The 26192-nt window shown below is 31.2% G+C and overlaps 3 protein-coding genes across 6 annotated transcripts; 1 reads left to right on the top strand and 2 right to left on the bottom strand.

Moving 5' to 3' along the window:
- Positions 1–3232: 3232 nt before the first annotated feature.
- Positions 3233–3956, bottom strand: LOC112803384 (uncharacterized). The gene is made up of 2 exons (XM_025846883.1): positions 3801–3956; positions 3233–3727 (listed from the first exon to the last, which is right to left on the bottom strand). The coding sequence occupies exons 1-2, from the start codon at positions 3954–3956 to the stop codon at positions 3233–3235; spliced, it is 651 nt and encodes a 216-aa protein (XP_025702668.1).
- Positions 3957–6217: 2261 nt separating this feature from the next.
- On the top strand, positions 6218–14538 carry LOC112801099 (threonine--tRNA ligase, mitochondrial 1). Its single transcript, XM_025843647.3, has 19 exons — positions 6218–6847; positions 6949–7008; positions 7343–7432; positions 7833–7907; positions 8047–8175; positions 8284–8373; positions 8669–8757; positions 8845–8941; positions 9020–9106; positions 9400–9484; positions 9738–9832; positions 10488–10520; positions 10604–10690; positions 11369–11461; positions 11724–11816; positions 11899–12120; positions 12447–12518; positions 12989–13060; positions 14172–14538. The coding sequence occupies exons 1-19, from the start codon at positions 6380–6382 to the stop codon at positions 14265–14267; spliced, it is 2133 nt and encodes a 710-aa protein (XP_025699432.1). The 5' UTR covers positions 6218–6379; the 3' UTR covers positions 14268–14538.
- Positions 14539–18792: 4254 nt separating this feature from the next.
- On the bottom strand, positions 18793–20903 carry LOC112801098 (protein RICE SALT SENSITIVE 3). Of its 4 annotated transcripts, none has more exons than XM_072237027.1 (8): positions 20590–20865; positions 20467–20517; positions 20300–20367; positions 20149–20206; positions 19955–20060; positions 19827–19868; positions 19663–19719; positions 18793–19583 (listed from the first exon to the last, which is right to left on the bottom strand). In XM_072237027.1, the coding sequence occupies exons 1-8, from the start codon at positions 20727–20729 to the stop codon at positions 18987–18989; spliced, it is 1119 nt and encodes a 372-aa protein (XP_072093128.1). In that variant the 5' UTR covers positions 20730–20865; the 3' UTR covers positions 18793–18986. The 4 variants fall into 4 exon arrangements, with proteins under 4 accessions (XP_072093128.1, XP_072093129.1, XP_025699429.1 ...); XM_072237028.1 differs by having other exon boundaries at positions 20457–20517; positions 20590–20833; XM_025843644.3 differs by having other exon boundaries at positions 20149–20367; positions 20590–20903.
- Between the last annotated feature and the right edge of the window lie 5289 nt (positions 20904–26192).

Genomic DNA, 26192 nt, shown 5'->3' with positions numbered 1-26192 from the left:
GGATGCTGCAACAGAATTGATCAGGCAAAGTCTCCCTACTTTATTTAGAAGCCTTCCTTTCCAATTAGCTAATCTTCCCCTCACCTTTTCAATCACCGAATGAAAAGAAGCCCTACTGGTACGGGAATGATTAAGGTTAACTCCAAGATATCTTCCTAAGTCCAAAGTAAAACGTATTGAAGAAACACTAGTAAAAATATTTCTTCTACGAGCAGTCACATTTTTAGAACAAAAAGCTTTAGACTTTTCAAGATTCACTTTCATGCCAGATGCCTTGCAAAAAATATTAAGAGAATACATGACCATTTGGACCTGACTTTTTGTAGCCTGGCAGAAGAGTAAGAGATCATCTGCAAACATCAAATGAGAAAATTTTGGGCCACCCCTAGTGACAGAAACTGGTTTCCACACACCCTTGACCACCTTATGAGATATATAGCAGGCAAGTCTTTCCATACAAAGCACAAATAAGTAAGGAGACATTGGATCGCCCTGTCTAAGCCCCCTTCTAGGAGCAAAACTATCCAATCTATTCCCATTCCACATAATAGAAAGAGAGGATGCACGGACACAAGTCATAATCAAATTAACAGTGATGATAGGAAAACCAAAAGCAATGAGAGTACTCTCCAAAAACCTCCAATCCACCCTATCATAAGCTTTTTCAAGATCAATTTTAAAAGCAAGAGTACCTTTCTTGGATTTTGTGTGCTTCATGAAATTCAAAATTTCTTGGGCCACAATAATATTATCAGGAGCACCACGACCCGGAATAAAACCTCCTTGTAAAGGACTAACAATATCTGGAAGAAAAGGCTGAAGTCGGTTAGTCAATACTTTGGTGATAATTTTATAAACAACATTACACAAGCTAATAGGCCTGAAATCCTTCATAAAGGTAGGATTATCAATTTTAGGAATAAGCACAATCAGAGTTTCCATGATGCTAGGATTTAAGAACTCTCCCAAAAAAGCGCTCCGGACAATATTCCAAATCTCAGTGCCTACTATCTCCCAATATTCTTTAAAAAAATAAGCTTGAAAGCCATCTGGACCAGGAGCCTTAAAAGGGCTCATACTGAATACTCTGACTTGACTTCCGCAAAAGAGACAGGGTCAATTAACCTAGCACAAGCCTCAGTGCTTAGAGTGGGCATCGGAACATCCCCTAAACAATCAACCTCAACCTCTTTCGTTGTACCAAAGAGATTCTTGTAAAAAGAGAGGGCTTCTTCCTGGAGAATATCTGGATCAGTAGACCAAGACCCATCTCTAACATATAATCCATGTACTCTATTATGGTTTCTACGCACCAAAGTCTGAAGATGAAAGAATTTAGTGTTTCTATCCCCATACTTGACCCACTGCTCTCTAGATTTCTGGTACCAAAAAAGTTCCTCTTACAATAAAAGCCTATTATAATCTTCCCTCAGTTCAGCTTCTTTAATTCTCAGAGATAACACATCGGTAACCTCCAAACGCCGTTGAATCTGATCAATCTGATATTCCAGCTTATTTTTTCGCACAAAAATATTTCCAAAAATCTTTGAGTTGAAGTCCAAAGAAGCCTGTTGAACCATCTTAAGCCTTTCAGTAACGCCTCCAAACTCTTGATTCCAAGCCTTACTAATAACATGTTTATAAGAAGGATGTGTTGCCCACGCAGCTTGGAACCTAAAAGGACGAGAACCTTTCACTCTGGGGCTACCATGACAACGAACTAAAATAGGACAATGATCAGAATGAAGCCTGCTAAGAATTTCAGAATAACCCTCAGGAAACATTGACATCCACGCCTCATTAACTAGAGCTCTATCCAACCTTTTAGCCAAGTCCCTGCTAGCCTGAACTGCTCTATACCAAGTATATCTCCTACCAGTCACTTTAAGATCAAAGAGCTCACAGTCATCTAGAGTAGTAGCTAATAGACTAGCTCTGTGAGAAGAAAAATAAGCACCTGTACTCTCATCTGGTGCCACAATCTCATTAAAATCACCAATGGCCATCCATGGTCTATTATGGCCTGAATTAATAGAACGCAAATGATCCCAAAGCATACATCTTTTTTCGAATTGAGGACTCCCATATACTGCACTACAAAGCCAAACTAAGTTACCCACACTCACTTTCACTGTGATACATTGGTCAATTTGATCAATAACCACACAAAAAGCATTAGCAATAGAAGATAGAAACCAAATGCCACCCCTGTGTCCTACTGCTTCCTCAATACCAACACAATGAAAACCCAACTTATCCCAAAAATTTTTTAAATTATTAAACATGGTATGAGTCTCAAAGAGAAAGAAGAAAGATGGTTTATATATTCTCACCAAATTTTTGTAATGCACACGGGCCATCTTGTTAGATGCACCCCTCACATTCCAGGCTATGATATTGAAACTATCCATAAAAAACAGCAAAAAGGGAGCTCCAATAACAAACCCGAGACTCAACATGTTGTCCCTGTCTTCGACAATCCTGCCTTTAATGGACTCTCAAGTGGCAGCCCAATTTTCTCCGTCGAAACTTGCACCATACCTGCCGTCGATGCTCCATCCTTATCTACTGGTGAATTCTGCAAAGAGTTTGGGCGAGGACGCTTTCGCACAGTGCCATTTGTTGTCTCACATTGCTGCTGATAATGAACATTGTGCCGGGTCCCCGAAGAAGCCACACTAACCGATTTTCCAATATTGATGCCCCTGCTTAATTTTACTTTGGATCCAGTAGCATGTGTTGTACGTTGGTGGTTAGGCCTTGTCCAAGTACTGGTAGCCTTGTTAGGAGTCTTCTTTGCTTTTGGTTGGACCTGATGGGTACTAGGAGAAGGCTTTTGACCCATTTTATACTTTCCTTTCCTAATCACTTGAGTCCAACCTTCCAAATCCTCATGTTGTGCATGGTCTATATGAACAGCATGCAAATCACTCTCCACCAAATCCGGGACAGTAACATTTACAGTCTCATCTCCAAGATTCTTGCCAAAATGAAAACTTGCCTTTTCCACATGCACTGGATTTTTTGAAGTTGAGCTTTCTGGCTGTTTTGCTACATCGCTGATCACCTTGGCATTAGTTCCTCCTCCTGCATTGCTGTCAGTCTTGCACACCTTCATATCATGACCAAACTTGAGACAGGAGCCACAAATAAGGTGAAGACTTTCATATTCAACCTCATATTCAACACCTTCAACAAGAATCTTCTTAGTCACTGGCAATCCTAAATCTATCTAAACACAGGCTCGAGCATATCGTCCTCTTTCAGCTAATTTTGTTGCCAAATCAACCTTAACGGGAATGCCAACTGCAGCCGCAACACGGAGCATTGTATCTTCTTGGTAGCACCAAATTGGTAATCCAGAAATTCTAGTCCACACTAAAGTTGCTCCAAAACAGTTTTCACTTGATCTAAACTCTTGATCCCAAGGCTTCACAGCCACATAATTTCCCTCAATGATCCATGGACCTCCTAAGAGAACCTTTTCTAGCTCCTCAGCCACATCAAACTTCACAAGAAAGTAGTCAAATCCCACGTCCAATAAATCAAAACCTCCCTTAATCCTCCATACCGTTCGGAGTTTATGAGACAATGCAGTGTAGCTATAATGTTTACCTAGCACCTTAATCACTATAGCATCCTTATAAGGTTCTGCCAAGCAATTCTTAGCTTCTTGGGTAAATGTGACACTCGGTGGTAAGAGATCTCCTTGCTTCCTAGAAACTATCTCCCGATAAAGTTTCAACAAGTGAAAAAGCTTTAGCAATCTTGGAACCCACAACTTTGTCCCTGAAAGAAACCTTCAAAGGCTTAGAAACCCCTCCCGAAATATGATCCTCCTTTTCTCCTGATGCAATCCCTCCCCCGCTCTCCCCCTTATCTCTTCCGCCGACATTATCGGCTGCCTCACCGTGTTTCACCCTCAAAGTCTCTTCCCCGCTCACTCCACCGCTCATCTTCGATTTTCAAAATTGTACAGAGTACGGAGTACGTACTCCCACTATACATAACAATATTAGTGTTAATTTATATATTATTATTATTATTATTGAATATTAAAAATAAACAGTATTTGTATTATTAGTATTTTTTTGACCTTCCTCAACTCTATAACTATGATTAGGTCTAAAAGCTCTTTCACCTCATTAGAAACAAATATAATCCAATAAATTTCTATCTGATAGTGTTATACATTGAGATCATCATAGGAGAATTAATTTTAGCGAGTTAATGGTACAGTGTATAATCACCACAGGAGTGTTTTTACATAAAATTATCAATGAATTATGTATGACTTCTGATGAAAATAATATATTTAACATGAATGTTGTTTATTAGGTAAAAGATAACAAATTGACAAAGAAAATTTATTACAATGGGTATATTTATTTTAATAAATATTCTTCTATCAAATATTATAAAAAATACAGTGGTTACCCTAATTTCTACAGATCTAACTTCCATTGGCAGTAGGATGCTTAAATTGAGTCATTTTTAGGCTATGATATTCGTCAAATAAATAATCAATGAAATATTCATTTATACCTTCTTATTTTGAGTACATTTATACATAAAATAAATTATACATAAAAAAAAATAAGAGAAAAAAAAGTTAAAATAACAAGAACAATAAAAATGATGATTCATAGAGCAGCTCCAATGAGATCAAATTTTAGGTATCAATTTTGATCTTACAGTAAATGATTTAACGTAATTTTTTAAATTATTTATAAAATTCTAATTTTTCTATAATCTAAATATGATAATTTAGGGTGTTCATGGATCGGATTTGATCCGCATATTCGTGGTGTTTATCCGAATTTGACTCGGAAAATGCGGATATGGATCCGATCTGCAAGACTATCAGATCGGATTGCAGATTTTGTATAGATATTCGCATATCCGATTTACATATTTGCGTATCTGCAAAAATAAAGAAATAAATAAATAAATATTCTTTTTATGTTTTATTTCAACTAATAATTATTATATATGTTGTATTATTTTAATTTATTATTTAAGAAAAGTATGTTTACTAATATTTTAAGAGTAAACATATTTAAAAGAATAGAAAAATAAATTTTATTGATATTTTTAATAAAAAAAAGCTTTTAAAAATATTTTTGTGTTTTGCGGATATATCCGATCTGATCCGCACATGGATCGGATCCGAATTTAAAAACTGCGAATATTGGATCCGATCCAATTATTTTAGTGCAGATCGAATAAAAATTTTGGCCATAACCGATGCGCGTTCACCGCTATATGGTATATAATTATTAACTTTGTAATTTTATATTTTTATTTTATTTAAATTTTCACAATTTAATTAAATTTATTTAAAATAATAAAAAATAATTTAAAATTTAGATTGAAATAAAACCAAGCATTGGAGTGACAAATTTTACATTAAATTTCAAATCAAATCTTATGATATATAATCCACAAATAAAATAAAATTAATACCAAGCATTAGAGATGTTCTTATAAATTTGTTTGACCATCTATATATAAAAGACCATTAGATCATGATTATCTAATAAAATTAATTTGTATTTATTACATTCAATTTGAATAAATAAAAAATTATCTTATTTTAGTTTGGTCCTTAATATCATGAATTTGACTGAATAGATATGATTTGATCTAATTTGATATGATCATTAATTGAAAATATCTTAATTGCCTATTTTATTTATAAATTATTAGTTTAATGACTAATAAATTAATCAAATTAATTAATTAATACACATAATTATTATAATTAATTTGGTTTAATAATTTAAAAGAAATAAATTAAAAAATACTACCAGAATATTAAAAAAATACTACCAAAATAAATTGATATAAATTATAATAAATTATGTGATGTTTAAATATCTAATCAAATTAATTAGTTGATATAATTAATTTATCGTAATAAATTATATTTAATGAATTAAAAAAATAAATCGAAAAATATTTTCAAAAGTATGTCACATCAACTTTATCATTAAGTATAAAAATTTAATTTTTATATAATAAAATAGATAGAAAAATAGAATAGATAAATAAATTTACTAATTACTTACTGTATCTTTAATTAAAAATTAAAATATTTTATTAACTCAAATATTTTTATCACAATAAAGACCTAATTAAAAGAATTAAAATGATTCAAGAAGATAATTAAAAAGAAAAAAGGTATAATAAAGTCTCCGTTGTAAATTTGGTAAACATAAATAAAAACCCTAAACTAGTCAACAAAAGAAAAAAACCCTAAACCTCACTAACAAGGGTTCTGACTGCAGGTATTGAAAAATAAATAAATGAAAAAATTAAATATAAAATAAAAAATAAAAAATAAAATCCATAAACCCCAACACACATACACTATGCTATGCTATGCTCTCTAATCCAGCTCCGCCGCTACGCTACTAGCTCCTCTTCCCCACTCTCTCCCCTCCACAATCTCGGTTACTTCTTTTACTCCACCGTAACCGCCATGGTGCCCCACCCCAAGGACGATGAGTACCTGAACGCTGCCATTCCGAAGCGTATCAAGATGTTCGAGTCCATCCAGGCCGAGCAGAAAACCCAGCGCCTCTCACTGTCGCCGGATCCAATCAAGGTCACACTTCCCGACGGCACGGTCAAGGACGCCGCCAAGTGGCAAACGACACCGTTCGATGTGGCGAAAGAGATTTCCAAGAACCTCGCCAACAACGCACTCATCGCGAGGGTCAATGGTGTGCTATGGGACATGGCCAGGCCTCTCGAGCAGGATTGCGAACTCAGGATCTACAAGTTCGAAGACGACGAAGGCCGCGATACGTTCTGGCATTCTAGCGCTCACATTCTTGGCCAGGTAGTTTTCTTCAATTCGGAACGTTTTTCGATTTTATTTCTTTATTATTCTGTTTGATTTTGGAGTTGATGGTGAAAATGACGGTGGTTTTCTCTTTGCAGTCGCTTGAGTTGGAGTACGGATGCAAGCTCTGCATTGGGCCTTGTACTACAAGAGGAGAGGTGAATTGTTTCTTTCTACTTGGATTTAACTTGGTTTAGGATTCGAAATATGTAGTTTTCTCGAGAGAAATTTCATTATTGCCAGTCATGCTGTTTGTGTTGTTACACTGAGTAATGATATAGCATCGTCAAAAAACTCGGAAACATGTTCCTGCATACTAAATAGAGTAAAAAAGGTAGATACTTCCAATGCCTTGAAATCTTAAACAGCAGTCATCTTCAACTCGCTCTATTTAGTAAGTAGATTCATACTTAGGAGGATAGATCATTTTTCTGGTTTTATTATTTTGTTGCAAGATAAATAGTATGGATGAGAATGTGGATGTTGTTGCAGGGTTTCTATTATGATGCCTTTTATGGTGACTTGGGATTGAATGATGATCATTTCAAGCAAATTGAGGCTGGGGCGTTGAAGGCAGCTGGGGTATTTCTCATCCTTCATCCTTCTTTTCTCTGTGTGTTTATGTGTGCATATTTATAGAGTTGTTTCTTGTTACTGTGTGTGTTTGTAATCAATAGCCAATAGTTGTTAGATTGTTATCTATTAGCTTGACAATTTTTGTAATAATGTACTGAATGGCATCTCAAAATTTCTGTGGCTTTGAGAATATTTGTACTCTGCCAGTCTGGTATTCACAAAAGATTTTAAATTTCAACTCTGTGAATGAGAATTCTTCATCTGGTTGTTAGTTGGCTATTCCTTTTTATTAGTATGCTAAATTGCTAATGCAAAGTTTTTGGATTTTTTTGAGTGTTATTGCTCAGTATGATAAGTTTGTAGTTCCCTTAATGTACATGATGGTTGATGAGCATTATGCTTACAGGAGAAACAACCTTTTGAGCGCATTGAAGTAACACGTGATCAAGCACTTGAGATGTTTTCAGATAATATGTTCAAGGCAAGCATAGCAGTGTAGTAGTTCTGTTATCTTTTGCACCACATTACCATATTGATCTGAACAACACATTGCTTATTTTGTTTCTTCTGAAGCCTATGATATCATGTTGCTTATGCTATGTTCTTGCTATTGTCATCAGGTTGAAATTATCAATGATTTGCCTGCTGATAAAACTATCACAGTATACAGATGTGGTCCACTAGTAGATCTGTGTCGTGGACCACATATACCCAATACTTCATTTGTTAAGGCAATTGCCTGTTTGAAGGTATTTATTTAAATTTTGTTTATGGATATGTGTTCGACAAAGTTTGATTTATTTGGAGACATGTGTTAATCACAAGTAGTTTTGTTATTGGTGGTTTTGCAATTCTAGGCTTCTTCAGCATATTGGAGGGGGAACAAAGATCGGGAGACTTTACAAAGAGTTTATGGCATATCTTATCCTGATCAGAAGAGTTTAAAGGTGATCTTCATTTCTTTACTAATTTCTTTGGAATAGAATATCCAGCTGTAAACTGAGCTGTGGCAGATTGAATGATCAGTTTCCATACCTTGTGAAATATTACTGAATAACCAACTAATAGCTGCTAATGGCCTGGTATTCTAGATGCTCATTTGATGTTTGAAATTATGTGTACTGCTACAGAAATAGTAAAATATTGCCTGCCAGTAATCCGACGAATAAAAAAGAATATAGATTATCTATTACCAATCTTGATGTTATGATTTTATATCTTGAAATTATAATTCTGTTCCAGGAATATTTGCTTAGGCTGGAGGAGGCTAAAAAGTATGATCACAGGATTTTGGGAGTGAAACAGGAGCTTATTTTTCATCATGAATGGAGGTATAAAAGGGTGTACTTACTGTCTTTTTGCAGCTCTTAGTAAGCTTCGTTTTCTGATGCATCACAATTCATCTTTTTTTATGCCAGCCCAGGAAGCTGGTTTTTCCTTCCACATGGTGCACTGGTATACAAAAAATTGATAGGTTTCATAGAGAGTCAATACAGAGTCAGGGGCTATCAAGAGGTTAAACATTGGCGTAAAGTTTCTTGATATGGAGAAAAGTGATTTTTTATTCAAACACTTAATACTTTCAATCATCAGGTCATATCTCCAAATGTATTTAACATGGATCTCTGGAAGCAATCTGGTCATGCTGACAATTATAGAGAGAACATGTTTATCTTGGAGGTATATTTTTATGTGTGCAAGACTGTATGTTGGAGGACTGGTCTGTCTGCCTACGATATATATATATATTTTTTTTGCTTTGATGTATCTGGTTACTCATTTCTCAGCTGCTTATTTTATTTTACTTTTTAAATTATTGTTGATCTGTAGGTATGAAACTAATAAATGAGTTTACATAGTATCTTTTTAGTATTATTGGTATTCACAGTACCTTCTGTGCTTTGAATCATGCATGTATTTTTGAAAGCAATCAAGCTATCTATCCAAACTATATCATGTTTGATCTGTTCTAGATTGAAAAGCACGAATTTGGGCTGAAACCAATGAATTGCCCGGGGCACTGCTTGGTCTTCAAGCATAGAGTTCGCTCGTACAGGGGTAAGTAACAAATATTTTGACATTTATGTCCTTAGGTAGCATCTCCTATATATGCTTACTTGGTGTGGCTAGGGTATTCAAGATTTTAACATTGAATTTAGGATAATAAAGAAAGTATGTTTTTGTGGTCTGATATATAATAGACAAATTGGTACATGGTTGAGTCTACGATGTTCAAAGTGGACATAATGAAGAACTAAGTTAAAATCTTATATGTGTAATTTCATCTCACAATTATTTAATGGTTCTGCAGAACTTCCCCTTCGCATGGCTGATTTTGGGGTCTTGCATAGAAATGAGGCTAGTGGTGCTTTGAGTGGATTGACACGTGTTAGGAGATTTCAGCAGGTATCTTCTTCCCCGAGCTGCTAAAACCAAACAGAGACATTAAATGCAAAGTTGATACAAGGGATTTAACTCACTCTTTTAAAACATTGCTTTATTTATTTTTGTATTTCAAACTTAGTTATTTCCAAATAAAGTTTAGTTGCTGCCTTTCTTTTCTTTCTATTCCAAATAATGTCGAGGTAGGCATAGATTCTTGTGATTCACAGAAGATCCTTTCAATTTATAGGCATATGCACTGCAAATTCCAAGTATGGAAATTCCTTACAAGAGATTTGAAGTACATGTTTGAGTTGCAATTTTTATTTTTGTTTTTTATTTTATATTTTAGTTTACATTTAGTGAGAAGCATAGTAAGGTCCCTTGAAATGGAGACATTAGCTTTCTGAAACAAACCAGTTATTAGGGGTTTTGAAATTCCCTTCAGACACTTGGACTCATATTAATGTTCATATAGTCATAGTTGTAAAAACATCATAAAAATTTGTTGCAGCAAGGCAGCTGATGGTTTTTGTTCATTTTTCCAATTATGAAATAATTGCAGCTCTAGTAACATTGCAAATTAGTTATCTAGATCAAATACAGTGTTTTTAGTTCTGATTTCTGCTCTGTTTGAGGTCCTATGTTGTTAACAGCATTTCCTTAAAATATTGCACAGGATGATGCACATATTTTTTGCAGGGAGTCTCAGGTGAGTTGATCTTCAAATTTGTGAACAAGAAATTTTTCTCTTTCGAGTTGAGGGTGGAATTATTAATATGATTCAATTTACAGATAAAGGATGAAGTTAGAGAAGCCTTGAAGTTCATCGATTATGTCTATGAAATATTTGGTTTCACATACGATCTCAAGCTTTCAACGGTGTGCTCTTTATTGTTCTTAATGTGCTTACATGCCTCTTTTGATGTTTTCAAAAAACCTATTTAGGCTGTTGATAGTATCTTATCTGCATTTTCCTATACACCAGTAGGTTTGGTTTATAGAACTCCATTAATTCTGGCAAGATAAAATTGTAATTTTAAATTTTAATGGTGATTCTTCTTCTTTCGTTCTTTCTTGTTGATAAGTTTTATGTAATCAATATTAAAAATATGCAAAATCTCAGATGAACGACCTCCATATTTCCTGATAGTGTTAAAGCTTCATTGGAAACATCATTAGGTTCAAACCCCATGTATTTTTCTACCTTGATGGCATGTTTTCTACCTGCCAAAGATGCTTTATCTATGTTGCACTTTTCCGGTCAATAGTTGGGTTTCTGGATGTGATTCCAAATTTCCAATTGAATGTTATATGGGATTTTATAAAACCTGGCAATTTGCTAGTAACTTTATGTTGGGCTTCATGATTAAATTCCTTGCAGCACTGGTTCTTATGTGAATTCCTTTTACAAACTTTGTTTTCCTTTCTTAGTTTTCTTGTTCTCATCCAAGCAAAGAAGTTTTGTTAATCTGTACTGTTGTTCTTTCTGCACATGGTAACATCTATCTTATTATTTGTCTGTTTATCATCCTCTGCGTGTGTTGAAAACTTGAGTAGAGGCCAGAGAAATCCATAGGAGAAACAGCAACATGGGAGAAAGCTGAAAGTGCCCTTAAGGAAGCTCTGGATGAATTTGGGAAGCCTTGGCAGGTAATTATATCATCATTTTTATGATTTCAAGAAGTCTTTAATTTCTATTATTAAGTTCATAATGTTGCTTTGATCATATTGGCTATAATTCTGATTACAATTGATTCAGAATGGGCAATCAGCAGTCCCTATTGTATAAAAGTTGATGAATATGATTGTGATTACATGTTTACCTGCTTCATTTTATTTTTCTTGACTATAGAATGTGTCATTCACTTGTAAACTGTGATCTTTGTGCTTATTTCTCAATAATTCCTTGCAGCTGAATGAAGGGGATGGTGCATTCTATGGACCAAAGATTGATATCGATGTATCTGATGCATTGAGTAGGAAATTTCAGTGCGCAACTTTGCAGGTTTATACCGTAACTTGATTTACATTCTCACCTGAGTAAGCTTTGGATAACTTAACTGGTAGTTTGCTGTGTTTGCTTGCAGCTTGATTTCCAACTACCTGATCGTTTTAAGTTGGAATACTCGGCTGAGGATGAAGCCAAGATTGAGAGGCCTGTCATGATACACAGGGCCATTCTAGGATCTGTTGAGCGCATGTTTGCCATACTTTTAGAGCACTACAAGGGTAAATGGCCCTTCTGGCTAAGTCCTCGTCAAGCAATTGTTTGCCCTGTGTCGGAGAAATCACAAGCTTATGCAGAGAAGGTACATTACTTCTAGGTTCTATTTGTTGTAAATTTATCACATAAAATGAGTAGGGTGATGTGTACTGGATATATCATGGGATAACACTATTGGGAATTATAATTCTGTGGCATCCTATGTTAGTAATATATAAAGCTATTACAACATTGATGATCTTCATGTTTTCTTAAATACTGCGAGTTTCTCTGCATATGGTTAAAATTGAATCAATTAGTTAGCTTTGCATTATTCTCTTCTTACTTTTTATTGGGACACTTGTAATTTATGGCTACTAAAACAAGTTGTTAATTTATTAGATAACATTTTCTCGTGCTGCAATTTGATAGGTGAAAGATGAAATCTACAGCAAAGGGTTTCATGTTGATGCTGATTTAACAGATAGGAAGATTCAAAAGAAGGTGACGAAATATCCTGAATTGATACTTTGGCTATAGTCCAATGTTTCATTCATTTGATATGACAATAATGCTAACATTGTTTTGATCTACTGCGCGATGAAATGTTTACAGCCAAGTTTTATTGTGTTCAACATGAATTCCTTTTATAAAAATTATTGTGTACAACATATTGAGAAACCAAGTTTTCAATTCTTAGTACTTGGTATTAATTTTTCCCCATTGACCTGAAAGCTTAGCCAAATACATCTATATGTAAGCTGGGTGTATTTAATGTTATTGGTATCTTTGTGTGGTATATTTACACTTCTTTAATCTTGCAAATACATCTAATATGTTCTGAATTTTTAATCGGAGGCCAATCGTATTAAATGAAAAGTAAACTTTTACTTCTATTTAATTTGTTCTGACTTTGTTATGACTAATCTCTTAGCCAAATAAATGTCTTAATTGAAAGTTATGCCAAGCTGCAGGTGCGAGAGGCTCAGCTAGCACAGTACAACTACATCTTGGTTGTTGGAGAGCAGGAAGCAGAAACTGGACAGGTGCTTCTTATTTACGCTTTGTGATAAATAAATTGCTAGTCTAATTCAAGTTTTACTCTTAGCCAATCTTCTAGCTACGTTCCCAGAACCCGACTAAGGTGTCTTCATATGCATTTCATTGTGTGTTTACCCAATGCTGTTGTTGAGCCTAATTTTAGCTGAAGTCTTTACAAATTGGCTAATTGTAGCAAGACAATGATCAAAATATAGATCCTCCTATTAATCCTTCTAATTGCGAGAAATTATTGCATGCTCCCTGAGAACATATATTTTGTGCTTCAGGAACATGCACCACTAATTTTAGATTTATATATACAACTTTTAAAATATTATAAATTGAAATTAGTGATTATGCATGTTCTTGGAGGTGAATTAATGTGTCCCGGTAGTATGTTATCCAAAGAAAATGTTCAATCTTGTATAAAAGGGATAAAAGGGTCCCTAACCATTCATTGCATGGACACATTTTTTAACCAAAATTAAATACTTATATATAGTTTTTTTGTTTTTGGAACACAGGGTACTTCTATTAGTCAATAGAACGACTTATGTCACTCTTTTTTCAGTGGTCAAAGCCCTATAAGTACTTAATTTTGCTTAGAAATTTATGTCTTCACAAAAACATGGTCAGGGATTTAATATCTTTAGAATATACAGACCATTTAATAGTTTCCTTGATTAGCATTAGGAATGTAAGAAAGGGATGCTTTAGGACTTGCCAGATAACGGTCGAGCCTGAATGGTTAGACGTTTAGTTTGGCCAATTGTTGGATACTTAAGTCATGCAAAAATGCATGACAACACTAAGATGCTTGTGCTAGACTTCAATTTTGTTGGATTACTCTTTCAGTTAAGGGTTTTCTATCAAAAAGCAATTTTCCTTGGGGTAGGTTTGCAGGGCGTTAAAAATGGGGTGAAAAATTTCGTGTATGAACTCGCTTAAATTCGATCCCTGAACTTTCTTGCCATATTTTTTTTCTCCCAACCAAACCTTACCTTATTTCTTTCAATTTTTTTTGGTTTATATAAAATAGGTTCCTGATTGTGTGTTGCTATCTTTCCTTCAATCTATTAATTTCCTTGTGGAAAACCTAAAACCTTGCTTTTCCAGGTGAGCGTGCGGGTAAGAGATAAGGCGGACCTTACCACTATGAGTATCGAGGGCCTGCTCGAACGGTTCAGTGAAGATGCAAAAAATTTCCGTTGAAACTTTTGTGAAAGCTGTTGATGAAATTTCCTAATTGTTATCACCACTAACATCGTGAATTTTGTTTATACTTGTAACGCGCTGATGGATCCTTGTATTGACTGCTATAGAGTCTAGACTACGTGCCAGACCTGATTTGGTATTTGGTTTTGGGGGAACAATCATTTTTATTATTTTATTTTATTTTTTTCTCGTTTGAATTTTTTTCATCGTAAACTGATTTTTAAGTCAATACAATAGTATAATCTGATCATGCATACGTTATTGGGAATGGATCTTCTTCATTGTTAAAAAAAATTAAGAAAGTAAAGTATGATTTTTAATCTTTAATTATTTTTTTTATGGTTTTTTTTGTCTCACTTATAAAATTAATGTTATTTTTTTGGTTATTAAAAAAAATTAAGAGATCATTTTCATACGTTATCCACTTCGTGCTTGATGGATCAGCATTCAAATCTATATAGGTTACTTATACCTAGGTATATATTTTCTGTTTATTGGTTTGCAAAGTTTTGAAACTATCTGATATTTAATTCGAGTTTATTATATTTTAAACTTTTTTTGTTTTTTTAAGGGTTTATCTAGGAATATGTTAAGATTATAAATTGAAAAAGTTTTTATTAAAAATATAAAAAAATTATTTTTTTTAATAAATATGTTTTGTATCTATCTTGTGTTCTAAAGGGCACATGTTAGTTAAATTTTTTTTAAAAAATTTTATTCCTCTATGGATTATCCCAATTCCCAACCCTAAAAATCTGTACCACCACTTCTGTCCATCCTCTTCTAGTCAAAAACCAACCACCATCATTCTCATCCACTGCCACTATCCTTTCCATCTCCACACCATAACCACCCTAAACCCTTGACGCCAACTACTGGTCACAACTCTTCCCCCGGAACACTATCACCTGTTGCACCCATCGCCCACTGCACCACCTCACCTACCACCGCTAATGCTCCCAGATTTGGCAGCGGTTCCATTGTTGTTGCCAAGCCCATATAGATGGAGAGAAAGACAATAGGTGGAAGGAAGAAAATCAAGGAGAGAGGAAAGTGACAACAATGGTGAGAGGTGGAAAGACAAAAGTGAGGGAAATTAATTACTATTCATATTTTAAAGATGGCTAATCTATGGTGTCTATAATTTAGTGTCTAAATTTTGCTTAACTTATTTTTAAGTAAGTTTTGAATTTTTAAAAATTATTTATTTTTATATCTTTTAAATTAAATATTAATTTTTATTTTTTTTAATAAATAAACACCACATTTTAGGTACTATAGCATTCACCTTCAAAGATATGCATTCCAAATTTCCAATGAGGATAATGTTAGTTTTGGTCCCCAATCTCATGGAGAAAGTCAATCTCATTAGTGTGCATTTAATATGTCATATTAACAATTTAACATGGTAAGATAAGCAATTCTATATATAAATGGCCTTTTATTATTGTTTACCCGGAATGATCGATTTCAAGAACTTTTTTCCCGTATTTTAAATATTTTTCTGCATTACTTGTATTTAATTCTCTAATACCTAGCAGGAGTAATATTTAATGGATCGAGTACCCAATATAGAGGTCATGATTAATGAGAGTAAACATGGAGATAATTAGAGTTTATTGAGATAATTTTGATCAGGATAAGGATATTTCAATATTATTTTTCCAAAATGATCATTTTCCAGTTGAAAAATGTCTAAAAATGACGTTTTAAGATTATATTAATAACATCAATGTGGGTTGGTCTGAGTAGTAAGTGGCTCACTATGGCTTAAACATTCTCATGTGAGTTGAAAACTTATGAATATAGTTATTCCTGTTGAGAGATTCTCTGTTGGGACTCATGTACTATACATCCCAAATTCTGTTAGGTACCAGTAAAATCTAACATTATTAGAAACTTAAAACTTTTGTTATATATATCTTCGGTGTAGGTACTAAAATCAAAATTTAGAACATGCATGCGATGTTCCAAAGATGTTCCAACGATAATGATATTAAATCTCTTATTTAGCATTTTCATGTCACACACTCATAATGAGTTACTTTAAAACTGATGGAATAAATATTTTTCAAGCTTCAAACTTTAACCTACTATATGAAAAGTGGTTTCTGGATTTTGCACATTATTTTTCACATGGATTAAATGGATATCACTAAACTAAGAATTAAAAATATGTTACTTCAACTTACACGTTTTAAAGTTCATAAATTTTGTTATATTGCTTGAGAAGGAAAAATTCAATCTCGTTTGGTACTGTCATGTTTGAAAGATGATATAGGAAACTTAGTAGTGCAAATTCACACACATTATGTGTGGCTTGACATTATTTAGCACAAAATCTCATATCAAAATTTTAAAACAATAATATTTGGGAGGCAAAAAAGAATTAATCAAAACAGTTCAAACTTATTATATTTAGTATTTATTAATTATCATTACAATTAATTGTTAAATAAAATAAATTTAGACTGTTTTTTTTGTCTTTTTAGCATTATGGTTTTTAAAATAAGTTTAATTTTCTGCCTTTGTCATGCAAAGTTTGAAGAAAAATAATGAATGGAAGCTAAAAATCCGGCCCGGTAATTATCGAATTTAAAATTAATTGAAGTGACTAATTATATAGGTATGCATACATGTAATGTTTTAGTAATACGAAAATTTAAAAAACGAGGGGGAAAAAAAATACACGCATGCTGCTATTTTCAATGAGAGTTCTTATATTATATTATATTATATTATATTATATTATATTATAATGACTATGTGTGAATACATCTTTGATAAAAAGGTGTAAAAATTAATAAACTTCAGAATAAAACTATATATAGACACACACACACATTTGCCCTCATTAAAATTAAAATTAATTTTTTAGAAAAAGGCCACATAAATATTTAGAGTACAATGATGAATCCAACATTGACAGTTTTGGGTAAAATCTGTACGAATTACAGCAACACAAGTGAACCCAATTTTACTCTCTTAATTTGGACAAAACGTTGAATGCATGCAGCTCCTGTCGTGCCTGCACACTGCTGCTATTGTAATCCATTTGTAAATATATTATTGCTCCTTCAAGTAATTTTTATTTTTCATTTTCATTGTTATTTTTTTTAAATATATTTTTAAACTAATAGAAAATTTATTTGGATATAATTTTTACATCCAAATTCCAAATACATGAATTTAGAATATTAAAAAAATGATAATCACAGATAAAAAGATGATTGAAAGCATATTTAGTGTGTAATAATAAAACGGCAAATAAAATTAGCTAGCTACTACGTACATCCCTTGTCCTCGCCAACCACATTATTTTCAGCCCACTGTAACATTTTCACCTGTACAACAATAGCATAAATAGTTTTCACTATATAGTGTATATATATATACACACAGTACCAAAAAAAGTGTTACATGTACTATAGTTTAATTTTTAATATTAAAAATAATTCATAAAAAAGTGAAAAAAAAATAAAAAATTTAATATTATATACAAAAAGTTATGTAAATGTTATTTTTTATGAGTAATGTCAGAAATTAAAATTTTCAATTAACATTAGTTAACTTTGTAAAAATTATTTTGTATATCTTAACTTTTAGATTCTAAATTATAAATTCTTAACTCTAAATTTAAAAAAAAATATTTAAAATTAAAAAATAATTAATATTAACTAATAAAAAATTAATTTATATATATATATATATATATATATATTTGATAGGCATGCATCAATAATATTTGAAAAATAATAAAAAATCAGTCTAAAAAATTTTAATTTATTTTATTTAATATTTATTAATTATTGTTAAAATAATTATATAATTTTATATGTAATAAATATATAATTATAGATATTATATATATAAAATTATAAATATTATGTTTTTTTAAATTAGAATTAAAATTTAAATAAAAAACCTTTAGAAAAAGATAAAAGAATTATATCATTTGAATTATAACTCGTTATCTGAGAATATTATGTTATATATGATAAATTTTGTCTTTTTAATATTACATGCAGTGCATATATGAGTACATATATATATGTATAGCACTGATACATGATTCAGCTATGCAATAGTTTTACAAGAGAATCTTTCTTCCTCCTTCATCCTCTCTTAGTTAGCTACCGTTATATATAACTACAATAACTAATATAGGAGTTTGAGCATGCATGTTATCTTCCTGTTTTGATGGACTTAAATTAATTAATTAAGCACGTTGACATATATATCGTATATATAATTAATTAGTTAACCTAGCTGTGACGCTTAATTACATCCTTTTAGGCGTTGATCTTTTAAGGTACATTAATTAATTGGTTGCAAGATTCGGTGTGTGACTAAATGTTGATGCTATTATCCCTCACACACACGCACAGATATACTGACATCATAATGAGAGCAGGTTCAGAATGAAGTGCACACGCATGCATGAAAAATGAAATGAAATGAGAGTTTCTTATTAGTACTTCAATCATATACATATTAATGTAGAAGCATCTAGAACACTCAGTAATCTAATAATCATTATTTTATTATTATTATTATTACCATCATCATCAACAATAACAAAACCTAGTAACACTTGAGCTAATTAATTAAAAACTCATCATCATATATCATACTCTCACTACATTATATTATAGGTTAGGACTAGTATTTTTCATATTCCACTAGCTAATAACACTCATCACCATATATATTATATCAGAATGCATTATTATTATTGGCTCCACTACTAGTTACATTATTATTATTATTATTATTATTGTTATTATTATGATGATGGAAATGGTGTTGTTGTTGATGATGATGATGATGATAGGCTTGATGCATGGAACTGCTACTCTCACCAACATCAAGCTCAGGCCTATAAACTTCATCATTATCAAGCTCCTCTTTTGCTACAACTTTCTGAATCCCCATCAACTCCAACGCCCTTTGTTCTTGTTGTGATTGTGGGGGAACCACCGAAGGAAGCTTAGAGAGAAGTGCCTCAAGGCTACTCATTGATGGAGTAATCTTCAATGCCATGGTGCTGTTGCCATTGTTGAAATGATGATCATAGAAGAGTTCAGCTGCTGTTGATGGTGTTGGTGGAGGGATAACTGTTCCTTGGAAATGATGATGCCAATGATGATGATGATGATTAACATGTTCTGGGATGTTACCATATCCAACTACTCCTTCAACTTTGTAAGGGTATGCAGAAGATGAAGGGTGTGGTAGAAGAACTCCTGGTATGCTTTCTATGTAGCTGAATTTCTTCCTCAGTAGAACCACATAGCTCAAGTCCTCAATCACCTTAATTCATTAATCACTAATTAACTACAATTACACACTCTAATTATTTCAAATCATATTTATAGAGTAGAGACACAACCTTGTGAACTGCTCCCAATTGAACAACACCTTCTCTTACAGCAATCAGAGCTATGGTCTGCATCAACAAACAATGAAGATCCTATGATGTAGACACATGATGAATATCAATGTTTATTTATTATTTTCTTATCATCATAATCATCATATATAATACTAAGCTACCTTTATTCCAGATTGGAACTGTGCTTCCCAAGTCCTAGGATGCTGTAATTAACAATATAATTAAGCATGAAATCATGAAGTTGTAATTATTGATGAATTAATAATTAATGAGTAGTAGTAGTATTAACTGAATCAGCTGAATTATGCCACGCTGACAAGAAGTTGATTTCTTGTTCATTAGGCTCTTTGTATATCCATTTGTGACTGTGATCTGCAGCAACTTTCCCTATCAACCTGCACTTATTCAATTCCACCCATCACAATAATAATTAATAATTAATAATTGTATTACTGATAATCACATAACATAACACATACATACCCTTCACCATAGTTATAGATCTCATGTGACATCTTGAAGAACAGCTCTGGTTGCAGGCCTTGGTAGGGTTGGAACTCACAGTTACCATAAACAGAAGAAGAAGAAGAAGAAGAACCATTATTATTATTATTATTATTATTAGGACAATCACCAGAGTTTATTTCAGGTGCTGCTGCTGACGCTGCAAAGTTGCAGAATCCATCTTCCCACACCAATATCCTAATAATAATATATCATAATAATAATAATTATTATGATTATTTTTTAATAATCATGAATTATATTCAACCAAATACATATATGTAAACCTTAATTTACCAGTTCCTTCTGTTTCCTCTTGATCTATCATAAGCCCCTTGACCCTCCCACCTATACAACAAATTAAGTAAAATAATAATGAATTAAAAACAGAATAAAAAGTAAAATCTGTGATCCTCTTACTTTGGTGGAGGGTAGTTTCTGGGGAGGATCCTCCAGAAAACAGCATAGACCCACTGAGAATTGTCATGGATGCACAAGCTTCTAAGAGTGTGTTGAAGAAGATGTGTAACCGCCAATGGAGTTAGATGTTCTTCCATCATATATCAAATTAAATCAAATCAAATCAAATCTCTTAATCAATAGTAGTAGTAGTAGTAATGGGGGGAACTACTACATACATACATCTTCTTTATATAATAAGCTTAGCCCACCAACATGGAAAAGTGAAAAAATCTCACATTTATTTATTCATATATAAGTGAAGGGAGGGAGGTGAATTGAATGAACCATATAGTTCTCAATTTATTTACCCTAAATTTGTATTGTTGGGGGGCCCCCCTATACCAACTCCTTTTCCCTACTCATTTTTATTATTTTTCAATATTTGAAAACAACCAAACCTTACCCAAATTCATGAATCATCTATCACCACCAAATGCCAAAACTAGAAAAAGCTTTTCTCAATTTTTAATAATATATATAATTAACAAAACTTTTAAATATCTTATTATATATACTTGATGAAATCGCAAAACATCATATATAATTTATTTTATCTATCCTATTATGTATGTATAAAAAATTAACTATTAAATTAATTATTAATATAAAATATATATTAAAATAAAAATATTATTTATATACTAAAATTAACTATTAAAAATAATTATCAATATATTTATTTATAAATATATAAGAGATTTAATTTATTTTTAATATATATTTATATTTTAATATATATTTTATATTAATAATTAATTTTAATATACACATAACATAATTTATATTAAAATAATATATAATAAATAATTTAATAATTAATTTTTTATGCATATATAATATTATTTTATTTTATTTATAGAGTTACGTAGCTCCATGTCTTTGCTGATATATGATTTATATCTTCCTAGATTTTTCCTGAACCCCAATGCTCGGCTAATTTTTTTTATATTGTTTAAATATATGTGTAATATATTATTATTGAAAGATTGGGTATTTTTTTTTGATATGGTATTTTATTCAAATCGGACCGTCCGATTTGTTTGAAGAGAAAAATAAATTACAAATCGGAGGGTCCGATTTGTTTGGAGAAAAAAATGGACTACAAATCGGAGGGTCCGTTTTGTATTTTTTATTATTTTTTTATTTTTTAAAATAAAAATCGGACGGTCCGATTTTAACATTAAATTTTTTTTTTCGAATTCACAAATCGAACCGTCCGATTTGTGATTGTTTGTTTGAAAAAAAAAAATAAAACAAACAAATCGGTGCATCCGATTTGTACATCCCATACCAATGTAAAACACACTTCTGTTCACAGCTTCTTGTTATACACTTCTCTCTCTCTCACGTAAAAAATAACAAGCGCCAATGCTCCTACATCACCACCATCTTATTATTATTATAATTAATATAAAAAAAGTATAAATAGATAATAAAAATATTAAACAATGTGAACAATAGATATATCAAACAACGTGAACAATAAATATATCAAATATTTATTTTACTAGATATACAAATATTTATTCTAATATTAAAATTTAAATAAATAATTTAAAAATATAATGTGTTTTGATTTAATTGATAATTGTTCGTATTATTCAAAAAAATTATCAATTACCTAGCATAACCCATTAATATAACATCTCTCGTCAAAATTATTTAATTATTTGATTTCTTTTTCCCATTATTGCTTACCGTTCTGTGTTTTTTTTTCTGACAAGCTTCATAGGTATTAAGCTATATCCAGTACCATGAGAGGATGGTGAGAACTTCTTAAACCACAACCATTTATTCAGCCTCAACCAGAACACACACTATAACACAACATCTCATAAATTTTGTCACCTTATAATTAACTTAGCTTTCACTAGCTAGTACACATAAATAATATACAAGAGTTCTTCTTTCTTCTTTTTTTTTTTTAATTTTCTTTTAATGCTATTTTAATTTTGTTTGGTTATTATTATATTCTAGATGAGAAACAAGATATAATGGAGTGGTACCAGCATATCCTTGAGGTGAAAGCGAAATATCATCATATGACTGTTTGAATATACTGTTCCAACACAGTAGCCAGTGGCGACTAGCATCTTTATACATTAATTAATTTGAGTTGTGATAGCTAGTAGTTTAATTAATATGGTAGCTAAACTAATTAACAAATACTTAAATAGTGAAAATAAATTTTGTTGTACAATTTTATTTTTGTGTTAAAATTAGTGGCATTGGTGATGCCACAAGGTGTGTAAAATTTTGTCACATACAGCACTGAAAGTTGATGGGAATTTTTGTTGATATTAGGTAGGGAAATTGAATTTGTGACCATACTTGTTATAAGAAGTGGCATATATATATATAGATATAGTTTATTTTTTGCACATGCTGCAAGGTGTCAGAATATACATTAGTATTCTTAATTATAATTAATCTTTATATATTATTATCCAAACTTATTCACTTAAATTAAAATGTTGGATGATTTTAAAGAGACCTTGCAGGAAGGTATAAAGCTATACAGTTCCTCCCTCCTTAAGCCTTGTTGCTGCATTGCTAAAGAAGACACTACTGATCATTCTCTTTCTTTTTCTTTTTCTTTTTCTTTTCTTTAATTTGTCCCCTTTGTTTTTCTTTTCTGCTATATAATATTATTAGTGTATATTTGTGTTTTCATAAATTAAATTGAATTTAGGGCAATAAAGACACATCAAATTTCCATTTTATGATATGTATCAAATTTCCATTTTATGATATGTATTAAAAATCAACCATATTAAATATATACTAAAATCAGTTATTAAATTCAATTATCAGAATAAAATACACATTAAATAAATTAAACTATATATATTTATATACAAATATATTAAAACTGATTTTAATATGTAAATAGTATTTTTAATTAAAAATAATCGTATTTTTTGTATACTAAAATTAATCGTCAAATCCATCGTACATATAAAATATATGTTAAAATATAAAATATAAATAAAAAATAAATTAAATAATACATATATTTTTATAATACTGATTTTTAATTGATGTTTAGTATATATTAGTATTGCAAATTAGTTTCACTTATATATATTTGAGAACATTAACATGTATTGTAATAATTAGGCAAATAAGCGACTGAAGAACATTATTATATATTCCAAAACAACTGAAATAATGATGATGAGGATGAATAAGTGCAGAAAAGGAAAAATTCAACGACACAATCTAGAAACTTAAAAAAATTTTGAAGATATATATAGACATAGACATAGAGATAGAAAATCTCTATCTCTATCTCTATCTCTACCTGCATTGCATTGCAGCCACTTGCATATTGATATAATAAATCTCTGCACTCAAAACATGCATCTGCAAGTTTACATAATGACCAAAAGGAGGGAACTCAATTACCTTTCATTTTCATTTCCCCTCTGACACACACCACAAAAAGCTTCACATACCACCATCCTTTGACCACCACCACCATCCACATTTATATATTAATATTAATTAATTAATTGATTAGTTTCACTCACTCACTAACTATATTATTATGACATCATCATTTGCTATAATAGGCAGTCCTGATGTCATCATGGTAGTTCTCTCAACAATTTAAATTACAAAAAAGAGATATATAAATAATTATATTTTTAATATTTATTTTATAAATTTTTTTTGAATTTTTATAAATTTTATTTTTAAGTTTAATAAGAATTAAATTCTAAATATTTTAGTAATAGAAATTTTGATATAATATTATGATATAATTCTCTCAAAATTAAATCTATTAAAAAAATTAGATACATTAAATTCTTATTTTATTTTTATTTGTTATTTTTTTAAATAAAATTTATTATATTTATCTTCTTTTAACAGAATCATCTAAAAATTCTAATTGTTTTAGCTTATTTTAAAATTTAAAATTAATTTAATAATTAATATAAATAGCTAACATTATTTTTTCATAGCAGAGCAACAAAAATTCTTTCATAGTTTTATTAAGAAGGAAGCATTTGTATGAGAGTGACACGTAGGCAATGGTATATGTGGATGATGATTTGATTTCCTAAACGGATTGTTCCTGTACAACAGAAGAGTAGTATGTAGTGGTATGTATGGATGTGTGTCTCCGAAATTAAATTAAAGAAGTGGGGTTATGTGATTATAGATAGAGTTAAGAAGTGTCCTGTAATAATAATAATAATGCATGATGAAGATGTACGATATGGCAGGAAGAGGGTTAATCTTGGGGACAGTGTCTGAAAAAGAGTGATGTAAGCAAAAGGGAAAGTGTTGTATATACAAAAACCATTTTATTTTTAGAAATAAAAAATAATATGAAGAATGGGAACGGAGAAATGATGGTATTGAGTGGTCAAGGAACAGGTGTTGAATAAACTGAAAGGATGCCCCATCCCTTTCTTCAATTAAAGGAAGTGGAATCTCTGCTCTCCCATCCTTCCCAATGTCCATCTATGTCCCCATTTCATATTCCTAAATTATTTCTTTTACAAAATAAAATAAAATAAACAAAGGGGGAGAAAGTGAAAGCAATAGTAATAGTAGTAATTAATGAAGGTATTATAAGCATTAAGTTATTAATTAGGAGACAACAAAAGACATGGTATCTAGTAATGCATAGTTATAAGCAGGCAAAGATCTTTCCACCACCTCAAACTAAATGCACCACCAATGTGTTATGGAGAAAGAAAATCACTAGGGATGGGAGAAAAAGATGAGCATGTAATTAGAATATTGTTTTGGAATGTTTGGTACATAATATTAAAGGTTATAGTTATTAGTTAATGGCTAGGGTTAGATTCCATGCCGGACCCCTCCTAGTTTTGTCTTGGAAGAAGCAGACACAAAAACCTCACTCTCCTCAGTTTTCTTCGCTTCCTATATAGGATACCCTAATTGCCTATCCGTGATGATGTTATGTTATGTGTGTTTATTATTTATCTAAATTTCAGCGTTTTCTTGAACTCTTCAATTTAACTAACTCCATCTTTATATTCTTTCAAAATATACTATTAACTTTCTCACATTTCCCAACATTATCATTGCTTTCTTTCTTTCAGTAAAATTATTTTTTATATTTGTTTTCCCTTAAAAATATTATATTTACTCATCATTCTTAAATGCTCGTTATAAAATAAAAAAGCGTTATATTCTTTATTGATTAGATAAATTATAATTCTTTATTTTATTATTTTTATATACATAATTTATATTTAAAAAGATAACCTGTTAGTTAAGTTAACCATGTTTTGTTAAAAAAAATTCAAATGAGCTAAATATTTTTTAAACAAACAAAAATTAAAAATCATAATTATATATATAGAAAAAAGATTGGCGTTACCTGCTGCATCCTACATACATCACATCTTGGCTTCAAATAATATGTTATTTTTATTGATGTTTATACTCGCTATACCTATTTATTTTTTCTTCATTCTAAATCTCAAATATTTTTTGCTGTTTTTCTTCAATTTGAAGCCTACATTAAAAAACTCACTAATCATAAACATCAAGGAGTTTCACTCGAACAATGATGGTGA

Source organism: Arachis hypogaea, chromosome 5 (assembly GCF_003086295.3).
Source record: "Arachis hypogaea cultivar Tifrunner chromosome 5, arahy.Tifrunner.gnm2.J5K5, whole genome shotgun sequence".
NCBI classification, from domain to species: domain Eukaryota; kingdom Viridiplantae; phylum Streptophyta; class Magnoliopsida; order Fabales; family Fabaceae; genus Arachis; species Arachis hypogaea.
The sequence above is the reverse complement of the archived record's forward strand: the minus strand, read 5'-3'. Positions and strand labels throughout refer to the sequence as shown.